Raw genomic sequence first — 24,211 nt, 5'->3', positions numbered from 1 at the left:
TCTTATCAGAATTTGAAGAACCTCACAACCGGTTGGGTAGTTCCCCAGGGGGAACAAAAAACAGCTGACACCCACAGATTTAAAAATAAAATGAATGAAAGAAACAGCCTGGCGGTACCAGACTGGGAGAGACTGGTTCTCTGCTTCCAGGCTCGGCGCCTCTGTGCAGGCCTGTCTGGGTTACCATGGCGACAGGCAGCCACAGAATGATGGACAGAATCAGGGTTCATAAAAGAGGCAGGCGGGTGACCCCCGGCTGGGCCATCCGCTGGTGTGGGCTGCCAGCTAGAAGAAGAGAGGTGCCCTTGACTGGAAGGTACTTCCTGCTGAATTTAAGTGCGGTTTTCATCTGCTGGCCTTCAGGCCCGATTCTTGACATCTACGTTCATTCCAGGGCCAAAAAATAAATAAGACATGAAGAAGGTAAAAAAGATCACCGCCGACCGCCTTACAGCACAGTTGCCTCGATAAACGTGCGTTACGGGAACCAGGTGGGATGGGATGGAGCAGCAAGAGCGAGCCGGCTGCACAGGTCCTCCTGGGAGAGAGGCGGAGGAACAGCGATGGCGGAGTATGGGCAGAGCACGGGGAGACAGGAGAGCTATTTCAGGAAAATAATACGAGGAACTTACGATGCATCCCCCCCTCTCTTAAAATAAAACTAAGGAAAAACAGCTTCTAAATTTACTTTGATTGGAAATACGACGCAAACTTCCCTGTACAGTGCAAAGAATTGTACCAGGCGGCGGTGAGCTTGTTATTCATGACCATATTAACCTTTTAATTGCCTGCTCCTTTCTCACTTCGTTTTCCCTTTCACTTAAACACTGGCTGGTGATGTTTAGACAGTCGTTTGACTGTTGGGACCTACCATTGGTCAGAACTGCACTTTCGGAAGATAATGTCATTATTAATTGATGTGGTTGCCACTGTTATCTGTGGGGTTTGAACCCTGTCTGAAAACTGATTGTCCAGCTTTGCCCGGGACTGAACTCTACCCTGCTGCCCTTACGGTGAGTCAGGTGGTGCATGTTTCAGTGAGGAACTTTCAATCTCCTATCCTGCTAATTCTTTTTTTGTTTGTTTTTTCATTTAAAGATTCGACAGCGTGACACTAAGGCCGAATATTTCTGACTGTGGAGAAAACATTCATCACTGGTCTGCTACAGGAGACTTCATTCGGCAACATACATATAGACAATGAGACACAAATCAGATTAGCAGGTTGATGATGGAGTGTTTTACCCCAAGGAACAAGCTGTTCCACATTTTCTGGAAACAGAGTTTCAAAAGCAGCTAAATAAAGCCCAAGTGTTGGGATTGTGAAACTTCCCCTTTTCCAGACCTGCAGTGCTTCAGCGGTTGAAAGTGCAAATGTTTACCCAAACCACACCTATTCTATTTAGCTTCATTCTAATTGACTTTCATAGCAATCTAGCCCTAGATATACTGGTTATCTTAATACAAAATCAATCGGTTTTGATTTGAGACCCTGAGCTGCCCTCTAGACCTGTTTTCTTCCTTATCATTTTCCTCTTACTTTATGAGATCCCTCTCAGAGCTCATCACATTGTGAGTTCAGGCATTCGGAATGTCACCAAAAAAATTTGTTTCTGATGCCCTCAAGTGTTTTTGCTTGTTAAGAGCTTTAGATGTCAGGCTAACATTAAGGTTGTATTTGGGTCCTGCTTCTGAAGTGGCGTTTGGGATAAGGTTATGATTAAATTCATCTGCTTTGGACTTCTATTAGTCCAGTGGCTGCGCTTTAGGTGTCTTGGTAAAGACAGATTGAGTAACAAGACTGGTGTAGCTTGAAATTTCCATTTTTTTTTTGTTAACAATATCAAAACCAAGTACAATTAACCAAGCAAGCTAAAAATTAAGTTGAATCTCTTTCAGTGAAATGTCCAGAAAGCACTATACAATATAAGTGTAATGTATTATTATTATTATTATTATTATTATTATTATTATTATTATTATTATTATTATTATTATTATTATTACAGAACTACATTGAAATAAGTCAGAAATCGAAATGGGGCTAAAACATCCAGTATTATTTATAAAATATGGAAATGTTATTTTTTGATCAGGGAAATGTTTTAAGCGTGAAGTTAAGTGGTTTATTTTCTCCGTCTGTTCTTCTTAAAACATCAAAAGAAGATCATCAGTAATCAATCCCTGACCGCAGTTCGCTAGCAGGCCCGTGTGTATCTCACAAACACCGAAACGAGAGCAATACGTGACTGCTCTATACGCCGTCTTCTGCTATTAATAAGAAACTTTGGCGATGTTGGGATAAAAGGTCTCTGCGCTTGAAAAACAACAGCGAATTCTGTTCCCGCAGCTCATGAGAAACGTCCAGCTCGTAAATCAAAAATACTAGTTGGATCATCACACAATAACCCTTCACAATAGTATTTGAAAGCGTAGAAAGCATAGGTGACTGAATGCCGCAATCCTTTTTCACCCTGATGAATTAGGCCGTCATTTCACAACTTGTTTACAGAAACACGGCACACGGCGAACTTTTGGAAGGCTTTGATAACACATTTGGGGAGCGGGGCTCCCTGACAGGCGTCGCCTGCATTAGGAACATCCTCTTTACCGGGAAAGAGAAACGCGCCCTCTTTCCGTCTATTTAATGTTGAGACCTGACGGACACTGCGTCTGGTCACTTGCCACTACAATACAACAATTTAGTCAGCTCTGGCGGAGCTCTGCCGGGAGATGAAAGGTGACCCCCAGGTGCTCACAATTAAGCCAGGACCCCGCCGCTCTGGAGTAGTATGGAGAAAAGGGGGACAACAGTTCACCCACAGGACGTGGAGAGAAAAGGCTGGTTTGAATCAAATTTTGTTAGGTTTCCTGCACAAATCCTGCAGAAACCTTCGGAATTCTTTTATCCTTCCTGTGAAAGGAGTCCTGCAAAGCATTTCTGAGTGTAGCCTACAGGACCCTGTGCGAAACTGGACATTCTAGGATTTCCTTTCCCTTGCTGTTTTTGAGCAGTTGTGCGCACTTTTGTTTTTGTCGAGATGTAAGCCGAGAAAGCTACTAATATATCTTACACAAAGAAAAAAAAAGAACTTTATGAAAAACATTGACATTTTTTGTTTTCCCAAATAAACACTCTTCACTAAAGTCTGTGATCCACTGAAAGTCCACATTGTTGACAAGATGATTAGTTGTTTGTCCGAAATAACTCTTGCTCAGCAGTATTTCAAGTGGCTTTAATGACTGTTTACAAAAATCAAAATGCAATTTGCAGAGAACAGAAGGAGTCTTTTTTTTTTTCCCAGAGAGGCCGAGCTGTGCTGTTGTCAGCGCATTGGTGACAAATGGCACTCCTGCCTGCTTGATGGATTGACAAATGATTACCAGAGGACATCCACACAGGCAGGGAGGAAGGGGCCCTGTGCCCGATCAATCAGGGAACCGACAGGCCTCGTGGCTCGGAGAAGTCGCCACCGATCCAGGAGAAGTCACAGCACCGCTGCAACACGGAAGTCGCAGCCGATAGCCTGTCAGGGATGAAGCGAAGTGCACTCAGCATTCGTGCCACTCCTAGACAAATCTTGAGCAACCATTAACCTCAGTGCTGAGTTTGCATGTACAGCATCTAGTACTTTCTTCGGAATTCATCCGCTGCTGGTGTCAAGGAAGCGAAGTCTCAGGCATGTAGTAACTCAGTACAGGATGTGTGCTGATGTCTCACTCGTGAGGTCTGAATTAAAGTGCGATGAATTTTGTATAGTGCCCTCCCAAAATGCATTTGATTAATAATAATTGCTTACACTTATACAGCGCTTTTCTGGACACTCTACTCAAAGCGCTTTACAGGTAATGGGGACTCCCCTCCACCACCACCAGTGTGCAGCCCCACCTGGATGATGCGACGGCAGCCATAGTGCACCAGAACGCTCCCCACACACCAGCTCTCAGTGGAGAGGAGAGCAGAGTGATTACGCCAGTTCAGAGATGGGGATTACTAGGAGGCCATGATTGATAAAGGCCAGGGGGAGAATTTGGCCAGGACACCGGGGTAACATCCCTACTCTTCTCGAGCAACACCCCAAGGACCATACCCGTCTTTGCCAGACTTCTGCCTCCACTGCCAGGAGCTTGGATCTCACACACAATTTATTAACCAGGGGTTTACAAATGCAAGATCACTAAGGCATCCAGAGAAAGAGGGTCATGAAGATGGAGACCATCTGTTAAGGGGACTAGCAGAGCGTTCGTGCTATATTAATACGTGGGAAGGCAAGACTGGTACTGTAGCTGAAAATTGAAGAGGACTTCTTCGTGATATTTGAAATGGCCGGTTACTCATCGTGGAAGACAATTTGAGCCGAGCTGAAGCCCGTGTGTGAACTCTTCACATGTGTCTGCCTGACTCGTTGTGTCATATTTTGCTGTGTCTTGTTATTTCTGCTGCGGTGCCTGCCCCCGCCCTCCCGGACTCCTGCCGTTGTTGAAACCTGGCGTGCTGCACTCGCTGGCTCCAGTGCCAGTGTCCGGCTCTTCAGGAGAATTGAGGCAGCTGTTTGCTGCTGCAAAGAGAAAACCATCCAGACTGGGCCTGCGTTTCTTTTTCCCTGCAGTATCTTAGAGGACAGTGGCTTCTTGATGTTGGGACAAAAGGCAGGCTCACGCATTTCAATACAGTTAATACATCTCTTTTAAAAAGGACGTAATTGGAGGCACCCCAGAGGTAAATCTGTTTCAGATTATCCCTTGAGGGGGGTGTTTGTGGTGTGGGGGAATGGCGGGGGGGGGTGGGGGGGGGCAGTCTTCATTGATGAAGGAGATTCTCTGAATGGCTCGAATTCCTGCAGTGATGCTGCTCTTCACCCCTGTGTCCTCAATGGGTGCCCAGGAGGGGTTTGGATGACGGAGTGGGTGTTAATATGTGATGCTTGACTTCTCTCCAAAGGTGCATCTGTCACCCCCACTGTTTCACAAACATATGCTCCCTGGACAATTGAAGGCAATTGAAGCTAAGCCTGAGTTGACCAGAAGAATAATCTCTTGAAAGGAGCCATTGTTGGTGTTGGCATTGTTGTGCGCGCAATACAATTAAAAAGGACAACTATTTTAGGAGCTCCACTGGGTGTGGGGGCAGGGCCTCAGCGCTTTTATTCCTTCTCAGACTAATGAATATTCCTGCGCTGCTCTCAGCGTAAAATCAGCTGTGCAAGAATCGGAACAGGAATCTTATTCAAAGTGATCTAAATGTCTTGGAAGTGTTTGGTTTTCTCTCTTAGAGAGTGTGCTGTCTACAGACAAATATATTACACATGTAAAAGCACAAACGTGTCTAATCATTAAAGTGGGTTTCTAATCTGATGCATAAACTATTTGATTCTTTATCATTGGTCATTAAATAAGTGACTTTCAACTCATTTTTACAGAGACCTATACCTGCCAGGATACAGATTCAAATGCTTCAATGATTGAGATCACAAATGTCACCTAAAACTGACACCTCAAACGTTGATTTTTGCTATTTTAAGTGTGTGTGGGGGGGGTATTTTAAAGGAGAACAGCCAAAGCAACTAGCCTCCCATTTCACTCACAGACAGTTGAAAGAAACGGGATGTCTTTAGTCTTGAACAGAGCATGTTGTGGGGTGATCAGCAGCAAATCAGGGATGCATGGGCACAAGTGAAATGGAGAGAAGGTGCATTTACTGCTGGAAAGTGACGCCACATCTTGTGCAGGAGGAGCTTTTCTGGGACAAGCAGGCCAGCTCTGGGTTTCCATAACTAGGCTCCATTCCAGATTCTGGGACAGATTTGCAGAGCATTTTCATGTCGTGTACATAGCACACATGTAGGGTTGTGCAGAGCTTTCCTTAACCTGGATATTGCACAGACATGCTGCTTTTCACAGCCCTTTGTGTAAAAAGTGCCTTCTGTTCCTAGTTTTAAATGTACTTCCCCTTAGCTCAGATTTACGGTTTGTGTTTTACATTAGACTCTGAGAACATTCACTGGGTGGATTCTGTCAGTGACTTAAATGATTTTGAATGCAGGTCCTCTCTGCTCTGTATAAGATGAAAAAGATTCAGCTTCCGTCACTGTAAGACATTCTTTTACAGCTTAGAAATACATCCAACTGATCATCACCAGACAGATTCTAAAGCTGCAATGCCTTATTAAACTGTGCGGAATTGTAGCCAGCAAAACTTCTTGGGAATGCCTTGCCCAATCCCAACACAAATTCCCTCAATTTGAATTCTACATGTTAAGCTATTGAAAGAAGCCTGGGCGAGAGTGTCCATTAGCAGGGAACAGGCAGGTTGACATGAGAAGCGATGAGTTACACTTCACCGGATAGAGTTCCAAATTCCAAATTACTGCATAAGACTGGCACTGCATGAGAATGGAGAGGGCCTGTAAAACACTCTACCTGGCTGGGGCTTTTGTATTTATTCAGAGGATTGCTTATCAGATCTGTGACTGGAATGGCAGCTCTGACCACCTGGTGCTGTGGTACAATTAACACTCATTAAGATGCAAAGTAGATTGTTTCTCCTACAACGAAGCCCCGCCTGCCCCCCCTGCCCCTGTGTCTTACCCACAGACTGCGTCATCACAGACAGGATTGCTTCAATTAAAAAGACAGTGCTCATCATATGAGTCTCCGACCCCCTTTTTTTGGTTTGCTTTGGAAAAGACTCCAGTGAACAAGGGATTGTCTCAATTACGATACCCACGCGTCATCACCTATCTGCAATGCCCCCTCCGTTTATCTCTTCATTCTTTCACTTCCTTGGTTTTTGTAAATCTTTCTCTGCACATCTCTCCTCAAGCTCCTTCCTTATTCTTTGTCACCCTTCTCTTCCTCTTTGTCCCCCTCACTGGCCCCCTTACCCCCAATTCTGTGCTTCTCCACACAGTGTCTGTAGACTGCAGGATTGTGATACTGGAATCATATACAGTTGTGTTCTACAGGTTTATACACTATCACTGCAGAAAAGGTACTATAAATTACACATGCATCATGTCTTTAATAAATACACAATACATGTGTGAAGGCATGTCTCCATATGTCTTTTGATGTTTGTGTACACATTTTGTACAGTGTTGTGCAGCACTCATCCCCACCCATCCATTAACAGAGAGAAGGGTTACAGTAACCTGGAAGCAATCCCAGAAGCAGAGGGTGCAAGACAGAAACACACCCTGTGCTGAATGCCAGCCTGTCACAGGGCACAAACACAAGGACAATTTAGAGACAGCACGTCTTCTGGAGGCACCTGGCGAGAACCCATGCGAGCATTGGAGAGAGCATGCAAACTCCACACAGAAGTGCCCCAGGCTGGACTCAAACCCGGGGCCCAAGAGCCATGACTTAACAGCACTAACCACAACCCCTTGTCCCCATGGCGGTTTTGCACATCTATGTATTTTTTGAAAGAGTAAAAATAGTTTCCAGTTCCAGTTCTAATTACAGTGTTACCACGGCTGTTCTCTCTGCCCTGTATCCATCCAGGCACTCGCAGTGGCTGTGGAGCCCCAGGGGCTGGCAGGCCGCCTTCCCACTGCGCCCTCCATACATTAACCTACAAACGCCTCCTCATGCATTATTTACAGCCACTCTGCCGGCTGCACTTTTTAGTGTGCTGCAGCACAGAGGTGTGTGGAGGGGGCGAGGGGGGGCTGAAATGTATTATTAAAAGTTGGGTTTTGAAGTCTGGCGCTGGTGAAAGGCAGAGGACTGTGACAGCTCCCAGCGGAGACGTTTTCCTGTCATTCCTCGTGTCTGGGATTAAAAAGGAAGGGGAAAAAAAACAAGTTAAAGACTTGGGCGGATCTTGTTATGTGATGAGTCAGAGCTGGGCTGTGCTGCAGTGATTCTCTGTGTCCTGGAAAATGATTACACCTATGCATGATCCACGCCTGAATTATTTAATTTAATGCCCTGCTCTGTGGACCTGTGTTTATCTCCTTTCAGGCGTCGGCTGCATGAGCCTCAGGGATCGATTATCTACTAACAACCAAATGAGCAAGTGAGCCAAAGAGCCTCTCTCCCCCATCACAGCCTCTTGTGTCCCTGTGAGCGATGGGAAAGGGACCACTGGGGGTCATGCACTCACAGGCTCCCTTGCAGGTAACTGTACAGTGAAGTACAGTACAGTACTTAGCCTATTTTGTGTATCATTACATTTTCGATCACCTCAGGAGCGAGCCCTTCCCGGCAGCGTCTCAGTGCTCAGCGCACTCTGCAAAGGACTCTGTGTAAATGCAGAACGAATCGCTAATGAAGCCATTCCAAAGCACTTCTGTGTGAAGGCCAATCTACCTTCCAGTAATAACATGCAGCTCAGTGCTCAGAGAGTCCGGTGACCGGCAGGATCACGAGTCTGTTACTGCAGCCCAGGTGAGGGACGGATGTATGAGGGATGGCTGGGACCGCCGAGGCTGTGCGGATTGGGAGCAGAGGCACAGGAAGTCACCCGCGAAAGCAGGGTGGCCGGTGCCCTCGAGACGCAGGACGACTCGGACGGGGACCGCAGAGGCGACAGATGCTCGTAGTTCAGCAGCAGAGGATAAAAGGTCTCCATGGGGAAGAGCCGCCTGCAGGGCAGGAGCTGTTTACAGCACTTTCTGCTGCACAAGCCGTGATAGTGGCCCGTGAGTCACCACATCTCTCTTCCCTTATGAAAGCATGAGTGTGTCTCACTTTCTATCATAAGCTTTCCTTTCGGTTAACCACACCTTCTACTGCCTTTCCTGCCGGAGCAGGCTGCTGTGAACTAGCCCAGAAGACGTTCGGAATTGCTGCACCTCAGTGATCTGACAAACGCCGACTGTGATTAACAGGTGCCGTGTAGCAAGTTTATAAAGCGCAGTAAGACTGGGAAGACCAAGAAATAAGCACACTCGGTAACACAGCAAATATCAGCAACTGATCTGTGTAACAGAAGCCTGGTGTTCGCACTGGTACTCACAAGCACAAAGCAGCACGGAGAAACACAGATCACACCCCATTCATGCTAGTCGGCTGCAACAGAAATTGTGGAGGCTTCATGAACAACTAAGCATTTGTATGTTCAGCCAAATGTCTGGGGGAAGGGCAACAACACATTGATTGAGCTCGTTTTCAACAACCAGCTAGTTTAGCGCAAGACAGGGGTCAGAAGATTGATTCACTGACTAAATTATTGATTTATTGGTGGTTGGATCAATAGACTGATTTATAACAGTTTAACTTTTTTGCAATCAATGTGTTTTAGCTCTTTGCACAGTCTGTCATTACTATCCAAAATTGCAGCATGAAAGCACTACATTAAACCTTTAAACCTTGAAATACTGCAAAACAAAGACAGATTGTGGCAAAGGTTTTAGAGATTTATTTTAGAGATTTAGAGTTTACATTATCATTACATTAATTTAATTTCTTTTCACCATACTGTACCTGTAGGATTGGATTCTTACATTTTTTGTTTTGCTATTTTGTTCAATTTCTATGTTGTTCTATGCTGTAGGTTGGGCTTTAGCCAAACAAAAGGAAGGGTTTTTGCTCTGTTCCATATCTTCCCACAAGAGGTCGCTATTTTAAAAGCCTCCAAGCAGCAGCTCTACAGCACCAGGTGAGAATTGTCACTTTTTTTAAACTCTTCAAAAGGAGACCTGCAGCCTTTTCTAAATCTTCAGGTCTGTGTCCATGCGATTTAGGGATTTAGTCAATTACTCGAGTAATTAAATGAACACAGAACTGAACAACGGCAATAATTAACGGTGGATTATGTAAAGAAGTCACGGTGAAGAGGATGGCTACTTGTTGGCAGATGAAGGTCAGTTTCTGATTTGCAGGGCTCTGTCCCTAATGCCGATGAGGAGGATGAGGATGAATGCAGTGACGATGGTGCAACACATGTTTTTGCTCTCCAAGCTCACAGGGCAACAGGAGGCAGGTAACATTAAAGTCCTTCTTTGTGTGGTAGTTGCAGCACAGCCTGCCTGTGTTTTCTCCCTAATTACGGGCTCAATGTGCACTTACAACAAGAGCCTCTCCAAGCCTCTCTCTTCTCCCTCTCTGCCTGCGTGCCAGCCTCCCCTCCCCTGTTTGTTAGCAAGTGCCATTACCTCAGGAAGAAGAGCGGCTTCTTCCACACAAAGGCGAAGGTTTCATTAGAAGGAATGGCTGTTCCCCTCAAACTGCCACTGAAAACACAGCCTGCACTGGAGTGGCCAAAGAGACCAGACACGGAGAACAAATAACAGCAAGGAACTTGGGCATCTCACATCTGAACCCAACGACCGCCTTGAAGGAAAAATCATTTTTTTACCCCTGGTCTGTTCAAGAAAACATCCACTCTTATCACCCCGAGAAAAGCATTTCTGCCCATATACACCCGTCTTTCATCATAAAAATTTGAAGTATTCCCATTAGGAGCCTGTGCCAGGACAGAGACATAAGATTATTACCTAACCTTCCCTGAACCTCACACACACTCACTCAAATTGATGCCAAGCTGCAGCAAGCAACAAGTACACTCTGTACCACAAGCTGAAGCCTTAAACTTACTGGAATTATTTTCCGGGAAATGTAACAGAAACAGTCAGAACATGACTAACTGCTGTCTGCCATTCCCACTGCAGAACATTGCAAAAATTCAGTGTTGGATTGTTGTTTTGGTCTGAGCACAGGCGACAGAAGGCAAATGGATAGTTACCCTGTACGTGCTGCGAACAACTTTTTCCTTTAATCCAAGGCAGCAAAAAAACTCAGAGATTTGTGAATTGTTAAGTGTGCTATAACACAAACCAACTGGGGCAGAAGAACTGTATTTGTTAAAAAATGACCAGCATAACATTGCACATTATTTCTACTTTTTCCCTCTTAGTTTACAGTTGAATAAATAACATGCAGTTACTATCCTTGTTGTGGCTTCTTCTGTCCTGAATTAGCATCCTTCTCCATGCTTTCATGATGCAATGTCATGATCAGTGTACAACGGCAAGAACATAACAAGAGAGGTTACAAACAAGAGAGGGCACGTGCAGCTCATTTAGTTTTCCGTACTTCATTAAGCTTTAATAAAGCTAGGAATTCCTATTCTATAGTTTTACCATTCCTAATTCATTTGGTTTAGCGAGCGCAAAGGGAACTATTAAATATTTAACATGACACTCCAGATGAGGCACTGCAAGAAAACCTTTGATGAAATCGAAATTGAGGTGTGTTTTAAGAGACTCACAGCTCTGTGGAGCTATATTGCAGATGTATCGATCTCCTTCCTGTTTGCAGGCCCCTCTCAATTAACGACCCATGAGGGCAGGACAATTACCCACTGTGTGGTTCCATCCACTCTCTTGTTTAATGAGTGGAACGGACGGTAGTGCAGCTCAAAGCATGCTTGCAAACACAATGGAAGGGTCCCAGTGAATGGACGGGGTCTTACTGATTGACCATTGGCTGATCCTGGCCAGGCACAAGCTGTGATTGGCCAGGACACATTCAAACTCCAGCCAATAAAAACCTGGAAAAACAAAGACAACCGGCCCCGGCGGGGTAACCCATGTCTTGTGTCCACTTGTGATCGCTTTTTTCTTGGTGAGTTTCTAATGATAATTAGATTACCCAGATTTCCCTTTGTGGGACTCGACTGGAACAGGAGCCCAGAAACACACTGGACGGAAAGGAATGCGTGCTTTGCTTTGGAAATGTTAGAAAAAATGCTCCCAAAAACTACAACTTTAATTGAAGAAGCTCCTCTTGAGGAGCCAAATCTACACTATTACTGCAGCTAGTACAACTATTTATTATTATACTACCATTATTGACATCTATTATACCAGCTCTATTCATAATAACAGCTATCGTAATTGCTACTATAAGTAATGCTGCATTGATGCTCTGTACGGATGTATTATTCCCGACAAACAAAATAAGAGATGTACATGCAGTAGTTTTTGCAATTCTGTACAGTGTTAATTGACAGATATAACAGCACAAAATTGACAGTAAAGCCTCTCATTCAAGTTCCATTTGTGGGGTTAATAAATGCCACAGTGGGGAAGGCTGTCTTGAGCTCAGCGATGTGTATCAAAACAGATGTAGAGCACAAATTGATTATATTATTAAGGATGCGTCTGTTCAGGGTCATGGGGACGCCACAGCTTGAAATATTCAATTAAGGGGAGTGCAACCTTGCAGTGGGGGAAGGGCGCCAGTGAGCTCATCGCCACAGGTGCTGGCTGAGCAATCATACGCCCCAGAATCAGAAAGGGGACAGACAGGTCAGCCCCCGTCGAAGGTGTTAACAACTGCTACACTTGTTTCTCCAGGGGTCAGCAAGCACAGCCCTCTGTTAACTCTTCCTCTGCGGGAGTTCGGCTCCATCAGCAGCTTGCATGGACCTTTCCCAGCTCCCCAGATCCTGGAACAGCTTTCAGGAACCGGGTGCTAATTGCTAGTAAAATGCTAGGCAATGATTTTCCAAAGCACGGAGGGAACGTGAAATGCGCAAATCCTTTGGGGCACGGGCAGTGGAAAGTCCAGGGACAGCCAGATTAGCCCAGTATCCACACCGCCGATGTCATGAATACAACCGGTGACATTTACTTCAATTTAAAAGTTGTGACTTTGTTTCCTTTTTTTCAAGTTGAGTTTATCCCATGCTTTGTCTCTGAGAGTATCTTTACATCCCTGTTTCTCTTTTGTGCAGTTCTGCCCTGCCTTTCACCAGTTGTTTCCTTCACAGGTCAACGCTAAGTGGATTATAGTATTCGTTCTTGATCAGGAAAGTAAAGAGGTGTGGTTTACTTGTGCTAGATGTTATGGAAGGAGTGTCTTGGAATTTGAAATCCCTTCAGGGTATCGTTTTTTTTCCCCTTTTGTTTTTCTGGAGCACCTTTCCATTACAGTTCCATTTAACCTTTGTTTCTGTTTAGTTTAAATCCAGACGAGCCCCTCAGTAAACAGCTGTTAGGGCAGATGTTTCTTGATTAACGCTGTCAGCACACAAACACTACAAATCCTCAGGTCCCTTTGTTATAGATGTGCCTTACAAGACCCTTTGTTATAGATGTGCTGTACCTATCATCCCTGGTAATGAAGACAGCTGAGAATTGCTTTGATTCTCTTTATGTTAAACCACAAAAAGTAGGGGTATTACAGTCTATGGAACTGTTTCAGCCAATCCCATCACATTGGCACAGCCTTTAGTGTTATAATAAAAACATTTCATGATTGGTAATGTTTTGATATTACAGAGAATCAACATGGAAAATTAACAACAAGGCTGCCTGTAAGCCCTTGTGCAAGAACCATGTCAGACTGTATCATCATTAATATTTCATTACAAAATCTCTCATTATTTTGTGAGAAACGTGTCCCCGATTCACCTACAATTTCTTCTCCCAGAAGAACATTTGAGCATTTATTTACTAGCAGGTCTCATCCAACTATTTCTTCGCCAGCTTTGATAATGTAGCCGGGTAGCTTGTTCCAGACACCCACCATCCTCTGTGTAAAAATGTTCTGTTTTAAATTCACTTCCCTGTTGCCCCTGGTATTGCCTGCTTTGTGTTTCACTGTGCATTCTAAAGACTCGATCAGGTCGGTTACTCTCCCATTGAGGACTGCAGCCAGCCCTCCTGAAGCTTCTGGGCTGAGACAACCACAGATTCGTGAAACTGTTAGTCTGTTGTGCACTTTGAACAGCACAATATCTTTCTAGTTTTCTATTATATTTTGCACACAAATTAGTCTGTTTCTCACGCAAGACTTGTTTATATCATCTGATATATATATTTCATCCAGTATAGGCCATAATGGTTAACATCAAAAACCTACAAGCACGGGAAGAATAATTGGTATGTGACATCCTCACAGCTGTTAAACTCTTAAACAAGGCCTCGGCAGGCTGTTTCAAAGTCAGCAGTCGCTGTCGTTTTCTGTGTGAGCCATGCTGTCTGACTGCACTGCGCGAAGACGGGCTGAGGACCGGCCAGCGCTGGGCTCCTGCCTCAGCTCCTGGGGGATGCAGATGCCCAGTGGGATTTACGGATCGGAGAGGGTGAAGAGTCCAGGAAGGCAAATACTGCAGGTTGGGGAGGAAAAAGCACATGTGGTGTGAGGATCACAACTCCCATTGAGGAAAGGTTCTTACGTACTGCCCAACAGCAAACACATCTCAAAGTTAACTGGCACCTTCTTCTGATGAAAATCTAAGGCGTTTCTTGGGAATTGTAGCCATCAGTATTGTTAGCTGTGCCTACAGCAGTAAACGGCAGACAGGTACTAATAAGGCACCAAGTCTGTCCACAACACAAAAATATTGATGACTGTGACTGTTGGTTGTTGTTTTGATTTTTTATGGAGGGTTTAGTATGTAAAAACAAAACACTGCGTGGTGCTGGAGGATCTGAGATCCTTATCACCCTTTCTATCCGTACAGCACTGTACTTCTGTGATTCTTTATTCTTTAACGACTACTTCATTACCAGATTTTGTTCACATCTGACTTGTCATCTTTGTAATCGTATTTAAGCCAATTTTGTTGTGAAATGTGCCTTTTCGGGGTTTGCAAAGTACTTTGAGGTGATCGGTTTGAAATAGCGGGCTAACACGTCGTCGTTACTTCCAAAAGCAGACGTCGCAGATGCCTCCCAAGCTTCCCAAGTTTGTAACTGAGCGGACGCTGTTGGTAAACATCGAGACAAATGTGCGCGTAAAGCTTATAACTTCGGGACACCATCAAAGCGACGCGCCCCCTTCCAGTTTGTAAACACCATCTCTCTCACCAGCCCGGTCAGGTCGTGCGGCTCTGGTCCTGTAGCTTTAAGAGGGGCGTGGTCACAGACCCAATCACCCGCCTTTTATGCAAATCAGGCCTACTCCTTCCCGGATCCCGGCTAATATAGCGCCGCAGTCCTTTTAACAGCTCACAGCTCGCCCAAGCTGCCGCCTGCACGCAGACCACCTCTGTGCACCCCGAGCACAGCACCACCCAGGCTCATGCATTAAGTTTTAGGGCAAGGGACTGATTAACTTTCCAGAGGGGAGCTGTAGCACCACACACGCGCAAAAGGAGAGACAAGAAATCGGTTTGAGAATTGGGGCTGTGAAATCAGATGTAATGAAAAAAAAAATACCAAACTTTTTTTTTTTGTCTGCAGGAAGTGGACGCCTGATGCAAATATAATTTGCTAAGATAAAAAAGAAAGCATTCTTTTAAAAATATATATATATACTTGATTTGGTGATCTTTTTTTAACGCTTATCCGAAGCGTTAAGGAAGAATTTCGGATTTATTTTTCTCACACTTGTCCGAGTGCCCGGAGGAGCTGAGATAATCACCCATCTGGTTCTCCGTGACTTGTTTTTTTTTTTAAACTCGCGTGTTTTTATTTATTCTTTTACTTTTTTCTTTTGCTCGGGCTTTTGAACACTTTGGAACAGCTTCTCGAAGCCGGTGAGTGTTGGTTTTAACGTCTCAAGCCCCACGCTGCGGTCTGCGTTTGCCCTGAATGAAATCGAGGGTAAAATTACTTTCCCAAATCCGTGCTGGTTGCTCATTGCAGGGGGAATCGAGCAGGTCGGGTCCGGTTGTGCATTTATTTGAGACAGAAACCTTTCGCCGGGCATTGCAATGTGCAGCCTTATGTAATTCGTTGCGAAACCTGGAGATTTACACTAACTGCATGCGTACGCTATTTACACTACTAGGACATCTTGCGCCTTCAGCGCATTTCTACCCCCTGTTCCTGTAACCTAGATAGGGCTAGTAAGTGTAATTAAAATCTCTAATCTCATTTAATCTGCCGTGCACCGCCGTGGATCTGTAGCTGCCTGACACACTCCGGTGGCATGGGTGGGTAAGGGACAGTTGGCACCGGGGGCGATCGCTTTGTTATTTTTGTATAGTTCACGAGTTCGCTTCAGTTCAGATCGCTGCTACTTGGTAGTGTCGCTTTTTTTTTTCACGCCTCGTTGCGGGCTTCAGGGTTTCCTCGGACATGTAGGGCGGTAGACGGCTGTTTAAAAGCCGATGCTCTCCGGCCGCGTCCCCCCCTCTCCTAGGTACGATTTTTTTTAGTTTATATTTTTTTCCATCCGCGGTTCTTTTTTTTAATCCTCCTCCTAGATCGCCGGAGAAGCGTCGCCCCCCCTCTGTCCTTCGCTCTCCCCCAGCGCAACCCTCTCCAATGCCCGGGATCCATTCAAACGCGCAGCGCTATGACAGCTGTGAGATGGAATACGATCGCTACCAGCACTATTTCTACGACGACCACGACCTGAAGGAGGATTTTTACAAGTCCACGGCGCCGAGCGAGGACATCTGGAAGAAGTTCGAGTTGGTCCCCACCCCGCCCATGTCGCCCTCCCGGTCCGCGGACGCCGGCGCGGCGCCCACGGCCGGCGACACGCTGGAGTGGGTCTCGCAGTTCCTGGGGCAGGACGAGGAGCAGGAGGGGCACTACAAGATCGGCGCCCCGGAGATCGTGGGCAACCTCAGCTCCATCATCATCCAGGACTGCATGTGGAGCGGGTTCTCGGCCAGCCAGCGCCTGGAGAAAGTGGTCAACGAGCGGCTGTCCGGGTCGGCGCCGGCCAAAATGGGCCACACGGGACACCCCGCCGCCGGGAGCGGCAGAGCCCAGCCCGCTCACCAGGACGCGTCGGTGCCGAGCAGTTCGCCGGCGGACTGCGTGGACCCGGCAGCGGTTCTGACCTACCCCTACAACCCGGCCTGCAAGAAACAGGCTTATTCGGGATCCGAGTCCCGCACGGACTCTGGTAAGGCATCTTTCATTCACGTTTTCTCTTTTTTTTAATGTTGTTGTTGCCGCACATATCCAGGGCGGGGGGGTGCCAGCCGGCTCTGACTCTGCCCCACAGCCCGTAGCTCACAGCCTCGGGGGACGTGGGGCCGAGATGGGGGGACAAACACCGCGGTTTGTGTTGATCGAGGCTGAAATCGGACTCCCCGCGATTGGAGGCGAGCGTGTGACGTCTGCCTGCCCCGCCGGTGGCTCTCCCGGCTCCCACCGCCGCGGTGGTGCTTTGCACTCATGACCTCCACCTGAGCCGTTTCTGGGTCGTGGGGGGAGACGGCTCTGGTGTCCGCGCTAACTTTAGGATCATCTCACTCCGACAGCCCGGGCATGACTCGGGCGATACGATTCAGCAGCGGCTGCTGGTGACGAAATAGTTGTTGTTGATGTGCTTTGTGTGATTGCTTTACCTGGCGTGCACGATAGCGAGCTCAGGTCCACGATAACAGGACAGCAACCAGCATTTGCACAGCCCATTAAACAACTAGTGCAACGCCTGCAAACGGAAGTTGCATAAGTACTGTGATTCGGTTGGGGGGACACTGGATAAACAAAGTATTGAGCTGCTCCAGAGTGCTGCTTCCGACACACACAGGACCGCCCGTGTCACATCTTTAACTGTCTGAGCTTGTAGCCGCGCTCACGCCGAATGCCTGCACTTCGTAAGCAAACATAAACAATCTTTTATTATTGTGGTTTTTGCGCTGTTAACGTGCATTTCGAAAGTATTGATGTGATGATTATTATTATAATTGCATCATGCGTAGCTTTTCTTTTAATTATGCAATGTTCTGCTCTTTTTGGTCAGGGACGCGTGTTCTTGTTTTTAGAAAGCAGAAGGTGGCTGTGGTCCCACTGCAGGCTACTGTGGTTTTGAAATATAATTTTTGCCCCTTCTTTATCGCAACACCTGTTACGCTGTCGTTATTAAAATGATCCAGCTTTTCTTGTCGTTTGTGTCTTTCCTTTTTTCCTGCTGTTTGACGGTTCCTTTTTATTTACTCTGTGCCTTGTGGCATATTTGCGAGCCCGCCCTACACAAGGGCATCTCGGCAAGCAATAATAAACTGGCGCAACAATAGAGGATTGTTTAGCAGACGGGGCGGGGCTGTGCGTTTGATGACAAGATAGGCAGCCAATTGAAACGAAAAGATGCCAGGATTGGAACGTCGAGACAGCCAATCGGATGAGGGTGAAGGCGGGGCTACAATGCTGCGAACCGGAGGCAGGCAGGAATCGTACAGGACCACGTGGGTTCCTTATACCCCATTGACTAAACTGATATTTTAACTGAAATCCACTATTCGGTGTTTTATTTATTTTTTTAAATGTGACCGACATTCTTGGCTGCCTGACTTCCGTATAACGAAATAATTCCTTTTCTGGAAAAAAAAAAGTTGCTTGGCATCTTGCATTTTTATTGCAGTGGCTTCGGAACGTTTTACGGTTTAACGTGGAGTTTCCCAAGTGTGGAGACTGCTTCAGGAAGGGAGACAAAGGGAACTAGGGCGGTGGATTACAGGTGCTATAGAAACGGCGTGATTTAAAGCCTTCTGTTAACCAAGCCGCGGGCTGCTGCCTAGACATACTGTGGGGGGTTGGGTTTAATTCCGGTTATTTCGGGTGATTAAACCCTTGCAGCGAAGTCCCCTTGTTAGGGGTGCGATGCCCGTTGGGTGGTTTCTTTGCCGGCTCCTTCTCGCCCTCTTTCAAAGGGCCGGCCGTGATTGAAGCAGGGAAGCTTCTGGGCGGGGCCAGGCGCTCCTTTCTGATTGAGAGCCCGTGAAAGTGGCGCGTCAGCCGGCGCGAAGGGAGCTATTCAGGTTTTGAACAAAAACGGGGCTCGCCTGCTCACGCCGCCACCCCCCCCAGCAGCTCCGCTCATTTCACATTCAGATTAACCCCATCGGCGCCGAACAAAAGCCGGAATTCCACCGCGTGTTTCCCGAGAAACCGCTGGACCAGATTGGGCGTCGCAGACTCGTCCCTTCTGGCTCCGGGGATCCCGGAACCGCGTTTCTTTGTGTCCTGAAGAATGCGTGAGCGAAACAAAAGAATTCCACAGCAGAGGGCAGCGAGAGCTACGTGTTTAAAAAAAAATCCCCATGAATTAATTTAAAAGAAAAGGCTTTTTGCATCACTGATAGAAACATGAACAAATCAAAAGTGAAGATCCTTTAATTACGGCCTGCGTGTATTCTCTTAAAGGCCGGGGAAGAAAACAAGCTTGACAGGAAGCACTTTGCTGCCTTTAGTGGAAAGAATGTTTCTTTAAAATGGAGTGTGAAGGCGTGCTGAGGTGGGACATAATGGGTTTATTCCCTCGCTGAAAAGAGAAGAGAGAAAACGCAACGTTTCGGGCTGTGAAGCCTTCTTCAGGTGTGAGGTTCGAGATGCGCGTGACTGCACCTGCAGGGGCTCTTTGCTGGAATAGCCTGGCTGGTGCTTGCAGTTTTCGGGGGTGTTTCTGCCCCAGGGCTACCTGTGCAGGTGTGCTTGCAGAGCCGGTAGAAAGTGGAATCCGGCAGAGGGACCTGAGGTGGGAATGTACCTCAGCTGACTGAAACTCGCTTTAGAAGAGGGAAGGAGTGGGGAAACAGACTCTCGCGCTTGGACAGAGCCACTGTGGACGTTGTGGTCATCGTGATGCCGGAGTTGGTTTATTTAGAGGTGCTGGGGTCTAACGGTGATGTCCTACGACACAGCGACTGACGGGGGGGCTGTTTCACACAAAGGGGGCGTCTCTGGCCTGTGGTCACCCCGGTGTAACACAGGCTGGGGTCTGCAGGGTCCTCTTACTCAGGTGGGAGTGCCGATATTAAACGGAGAGGGTGGACGTCCTGTTTGTAGCTGGATTTACACACTGGGGCACGAGATCTGGGCAGGAGTTTGGGACTTTCATAAAAAGGGGACTAACGAGCACAGCGACCGGGCCAGGCAGCTGAAGCCCAGGGGCTGGGCCGCGCCCCAGCTCTGTGCTGACCGCGGCGTCGCGTGCTTTGTGTTGCAGAGGATGAGGAGATCGACGTGGTGACGGTGGAGAGCAAGCAGAGCCGGCAGCTGGCGAGCGGGCGCAAGCCGGTGACCATCACGGTGCGCGCCGACCCCCACGACCCCTGCATGAAGCGCTTCCACATCTCCATCCACCAGCAGCAGCACAACTACGCCGCGCCCTCGCCCGACAGCCCGCCCCCCAAGAGGCCTCGGCAGGAGCCCCCGCCCGAGGAGCCCGCCTGCCCGCCCCAGGACAGCCCCGGGGGCCCCTCCAGCAGCCCGCCCAGCTCGGACGCCGAGGACACGGACAAGAGGAAGACCCACAACTACCTGGAGCGGAAGAGGCGCAACGACCTGCGCTCGCGCTTCCTGGCGCTGCGGGACGAGATCCCCGGCCTGGTGGACTGCCCCAAGACCCCCAAGGTGGTCATCCTGACCAAGGCCGCCGAGTACCTGCGCCTGCTGCACTCCAGCGACAAGCACAAGGCCCAGGAGAGGAGGCAGCTCAAGTCGCGGCAGCAGCAGCTGCTGAGGAGGCTGGCCGACCTCAAGCGCTCGTAAACGGGGGCGGGGGGGGCGCTCGTCGCTCGCTCTTTGCACACCGATTGGCCTCGGGACGGCGGGACCGGGTGCTGGGGGGCACGGCTCGATCGCGCCATGGCGGTGCCCCTCCGGAAACAGGGCCCTGAGCGAACAGCGAGAGCGGGTGGCGGCTCTACTCTTACTATAGGATCTGGTGATGTTTGCATTATTTTTTTTAGGGGGTCTCCCGAGGATATCCTCGCATGCACGGGGTGCTGAAATCCATCTGGGGGACATCCTGCGGGCTCTCTGTGGGGAGGCTGGGGTGCGTCTTCGTTGTCGGTTTAGCATGCTGTTAAGAAGCCTTCTGCTTCGTCGCGACACACACTCACACACACACGCTTGTCCATCCCACACACGTGACCGGAGACGGGAAAAATCCCGTGTCCGCTTTCAATCTCTCCCCCCCCCCCCCCCCCGAAAAATAAATAACACAGTCTTGGTTTCTGATAACGCTTTTTGGCTGGAAAGGGAACCGGGGAATGTGTGCTGTAGCGAAATAAACGCAGGTGTAGTTAACAGTTCAGCCCACCTGCGATGCTCCTCTTGTATCGGGGGGGTGCGATTTGGCTTTTTAAGTAGCTCCTCCTTCTTCGCTTCGATTTCTCGATCCCAAAACAAAGAGAGACTCCACGGCTGGGACATTGCTCGGGGGGGCGAGATGACAGGGACCGGAATGGAAGTCGCATCCCCAGAGGGTGTTTCTCACGTGCAGCGCATGCTGGTTTTATGCACATCCCACTTTCGAATTCTGGTTTTATTCAAGGTAAATCGCCGATCAACAGTAGCATTTCCGGACTGTTGCATCTGTGGAACAGTGTTTGACTCAGCTTTGCAGTGTAAATAGTCATTTATATGTCCTTGAGACTTTGTACATAGCTGTGAATGATCCTGCTGTATAGATTCTTATCTGCTGTAAATAGTAATACTCTACTTCAAGAGCCAAAATCAAATGTTGAAGGACCTTTCTTTAAATTTCTTTATTTTCATTTGATTTGAGTGTTTTTTTCCTAATGTTCTCAGACTTGGGGCTGACCTAACAGGCTCTCTAAGGTTTACTTCAGAGCTTCTATTTTTGTTAAAAAATAATAAAATGAAATAAAATAACACTACTGTACTTTACTTTAACTACACTCGTCACTTTTACGATACTGTCCTCACTGCCTGTACTTTTTTTTTTTGTTGTTGTTGATTTCTATACAGTATCTGGAAAAAAGAAAAGCAAAAGTTTATACTATATTTTCCTACAACGTTACGTTTGTGAAAGCTGGAGACTTGTTTTCTTTTTTAAGGTCATGAATTGTACGAGTAACAGGTGGTATGTGCTGGAATTTCTGTCAGTTCTCTCAGCTTGCACTCCAGGGAATCGGTCCTGCGGTGCTCTGTGGAAACTAAACACAGCAGAACGTTTGGACCTGCGGACAGAAAAACGAATGTTTATCCGAGTAGGCGTGGCGGATCGGAGATGGATTTCTTCCTGGCGCAATTTAATTACTGGCTGTGGAGAAGATGGATGCATTGGGGGAACAAAGGCCCAGACCAGATGCCTCTCTGATTTTATATTTGGAATCAGCTGTTTGCTGTTCAGAAAAAAAATTACAAGTAAATCAGAATTAAAACTTGGTATGCACCAATTAAGGTTTATTCATTTGTCCGTTAAAGCAAACCCTTTAAAGGCTGAGACTTTGTAAAATGCCATCTACACTGAGAGAATGAAAAAGTTCTCTGTAGCGCTGTCTGTGAAAGAGCCCCGTCCTCTCGATGAACAACCAATGGAAATTGAGTTGTTTTTTTCTTTTAGAAAAGCTGATCTATTCAGTCTTCTAGTTTAGCTGAATGGTGACAGAGGTCGAGACACTTAGGTTTTTAGCCTCTGTATTCCTGGCCTTTTGTACTCCTCCTTGGATCGGTATTGGCTTTCCTTTGTGTCGTTGTAAGACTCCTTCCCTTTGGAATTTGAGACGCTGTTTGCTTTTTTTGCTGTTGCATTGTCCAGCACATACCACCTCACTTTTTCTTTTATATTATCTGGGGAAAAAATAGCTTTATGAATGACTGATCTACACCGAATTCGGTCTGTCATTAATACGTGCTGTCAACTTGTTCCTATGTTTCATTTGGAATGCTGATTCGGTTCTAGAATGGAATAGAACCTCAGTTCTGTTTAGCACTTTGTGTTCAGTACCTCATGAGAATAAGAATTAAATCAAACAAAAATCATTTTTCTGTCTCTCTTTTTTTGTGCTGCATGTGGTGTGTGTGTGTGGAACAAAACCCACATATGGTTGCTGTATTTTCTTGGCTTGCATAGGTGACAACTGTGTGCCATTTAACCTGATGCAGATAAGTGGCTGTAACTATCTGAAACACAATGACATCTCTCAACGTCTGGATTTGAAGAACATTTGTTAAAGGTAACATGGTTTCAGAATTGAAACCTTAGGCCAATTTAAAAACACCCAGCAGCGGTCTTAAAGACACTGATCAGCACTAAAATTGATTCGGGTAAAAAACTCTGGGACTAGCGTTAATCTCTCCAAATGGATTCCCCGAGGTTGTCCTGTGTCTGAAACAGATGCTGTATTTCACAAGCCGAATGATGTCAGGGAGCTTGATCCCTGTAAACAGCTGAGGGAGGAGAAAGAAAGTGTTTTAACCTGTTCTCATTTTGCAACAGTAGCACATGTCTGCCTCTTCTGCACACACAGGCTTAACCCCTTTTTAAAAAAAAAGAAAATAGTTTTGCCTTCACTAAAACTTTGGTCACAGAAATATAATCTTCAGACGAAAAGACAGACAAAAGCAAAAGGTACAAGCGAGGAGAAAGAAACGCCAGTCACGCCCACAGCGGTACTCATGAGAGCAGCCTGTGGGAGATCGCTGTCAATCCAGATCTCTGGAGTTCACCTGGCAATTGCGTTTATGTTCATATCTGCCACACCCTGTTCTCGTCTCGGAGTCCTCGGCCCTTCAGAGTCTCTGAAGGGGATGATGAAAAAAAGTCCTGTCCCGGTTAAAAAAATATTTCTAGCATTTCCAGGTAGGATTGTCTCTAGAACATACCTCGAAGCGATGTTCTGTTAGCCTACTCGATACGATCTCTGTAGAAATTCCGTTTTCGGAAGACAACAAGTGCTCTGTCTTTCTTACTAATCGCTTTAATTCGAGTTTAAAGTTCACCAAAGACGTCGTAAGGCGAATTTATACATTTGCTAAATCGGAGTTGTTGTTATGATGATGCATTTGGGTAACTGACTCACTTTGCTATACAAACGTAATTCAAGATTCATGCTTCAATATTGAACAAAACGTACTACAAATATCGTTTTCTAGGTACAAAAATTCAGAATAATAGGTGAGTTAAAAAAGTTAGTGTAAATTAAGTTATATTGGAAAGTGAAATTTAAAGAGCCCAGAGGCAATTACTCATCCAGCAGGATGGATTTTCTTTCCTTTCTACGAGACAAAAGCATTGGTTTACTGTGTAACCATCCGCTTCTCTGATCTGCAACAGAATGCCTTGCCAGTAATTAACATCTCAGGGGCGAAGGACACAGAAATCGCGCAGATTAATCACCGGAGATGGCGAGGGAAAAAAAACTAGTGTCCCCATCCTGTGACGTCTGTTCCAAGCGTCAAACAAACAACGTCCTGTGGGGGGCATGAACCCATCATTTTATCGATTTAGTATTTATCTTAGGTGTCCTATAAAGGCACCTTCTAATGTACTTTAATGCAATGAGAATAAGATGATCAGAATCAAGACTCGTGAGTCAGGCTGGGGTGGTTTCGATTAGTGTCTTTCTGGGTGAATGGTGTTAGTGCTTTGAGCT

At 46.7% G+C, this 24,211-nt stretch overlaps 1 protein-coding gene across 1 annotated transcript; it reads left to right on the top strand.

Annotated features, from left to right (window-relative positions):
* Positions 1 to 14,906: 14,906 nt before the first annotated feature.
* On the top strand, positions 14,907 to 22,598 carry myclb (MYCL proto-oncogene, bHLH transcription factor b). The gene is made up of 3 exons (XM_006631228.3): positions 14,907 to 15,439; positions 16,112 to 16,764; positions 19,813 to 22,598. Exons 2-3 carry the CDS (start codon positions 16,173 to 16,175, stop codon positions 20,355 to 20,357), a joined length of 1,137 nt encoding a protein of 378 aa, XP_006631291.2. The 5' UTR covers positions 14,907 to 15,439; positions 16,112 to 16,172; the 3' UTR covers positions 20,358 to 22,598.
* Positions 22,599 to 24,211: the final 1,613 nt, after the last annotated feature.

This window comes from Lepisosteus oculatus, chromosome 11, assembly GCF_040954835.1.
Source record: "Lepisosteus oculatus isolate fLepOcu1 chromosome 11, fLepOcu1.hap2, whole genome shotgun sequence".
Taxonomy (NCBI): domain Eukaryota; kingdom Metazoa; phylum Chordata; class Actinopteri; order Semionotiformes; family Lepisosteidae; genus Lepisosteus; species Lepisosteus oculatus.
Note: the sequence above shows the minus strand (reverse complement) of the source record. Positions and strands in the feature narration are given on the sequence as shown.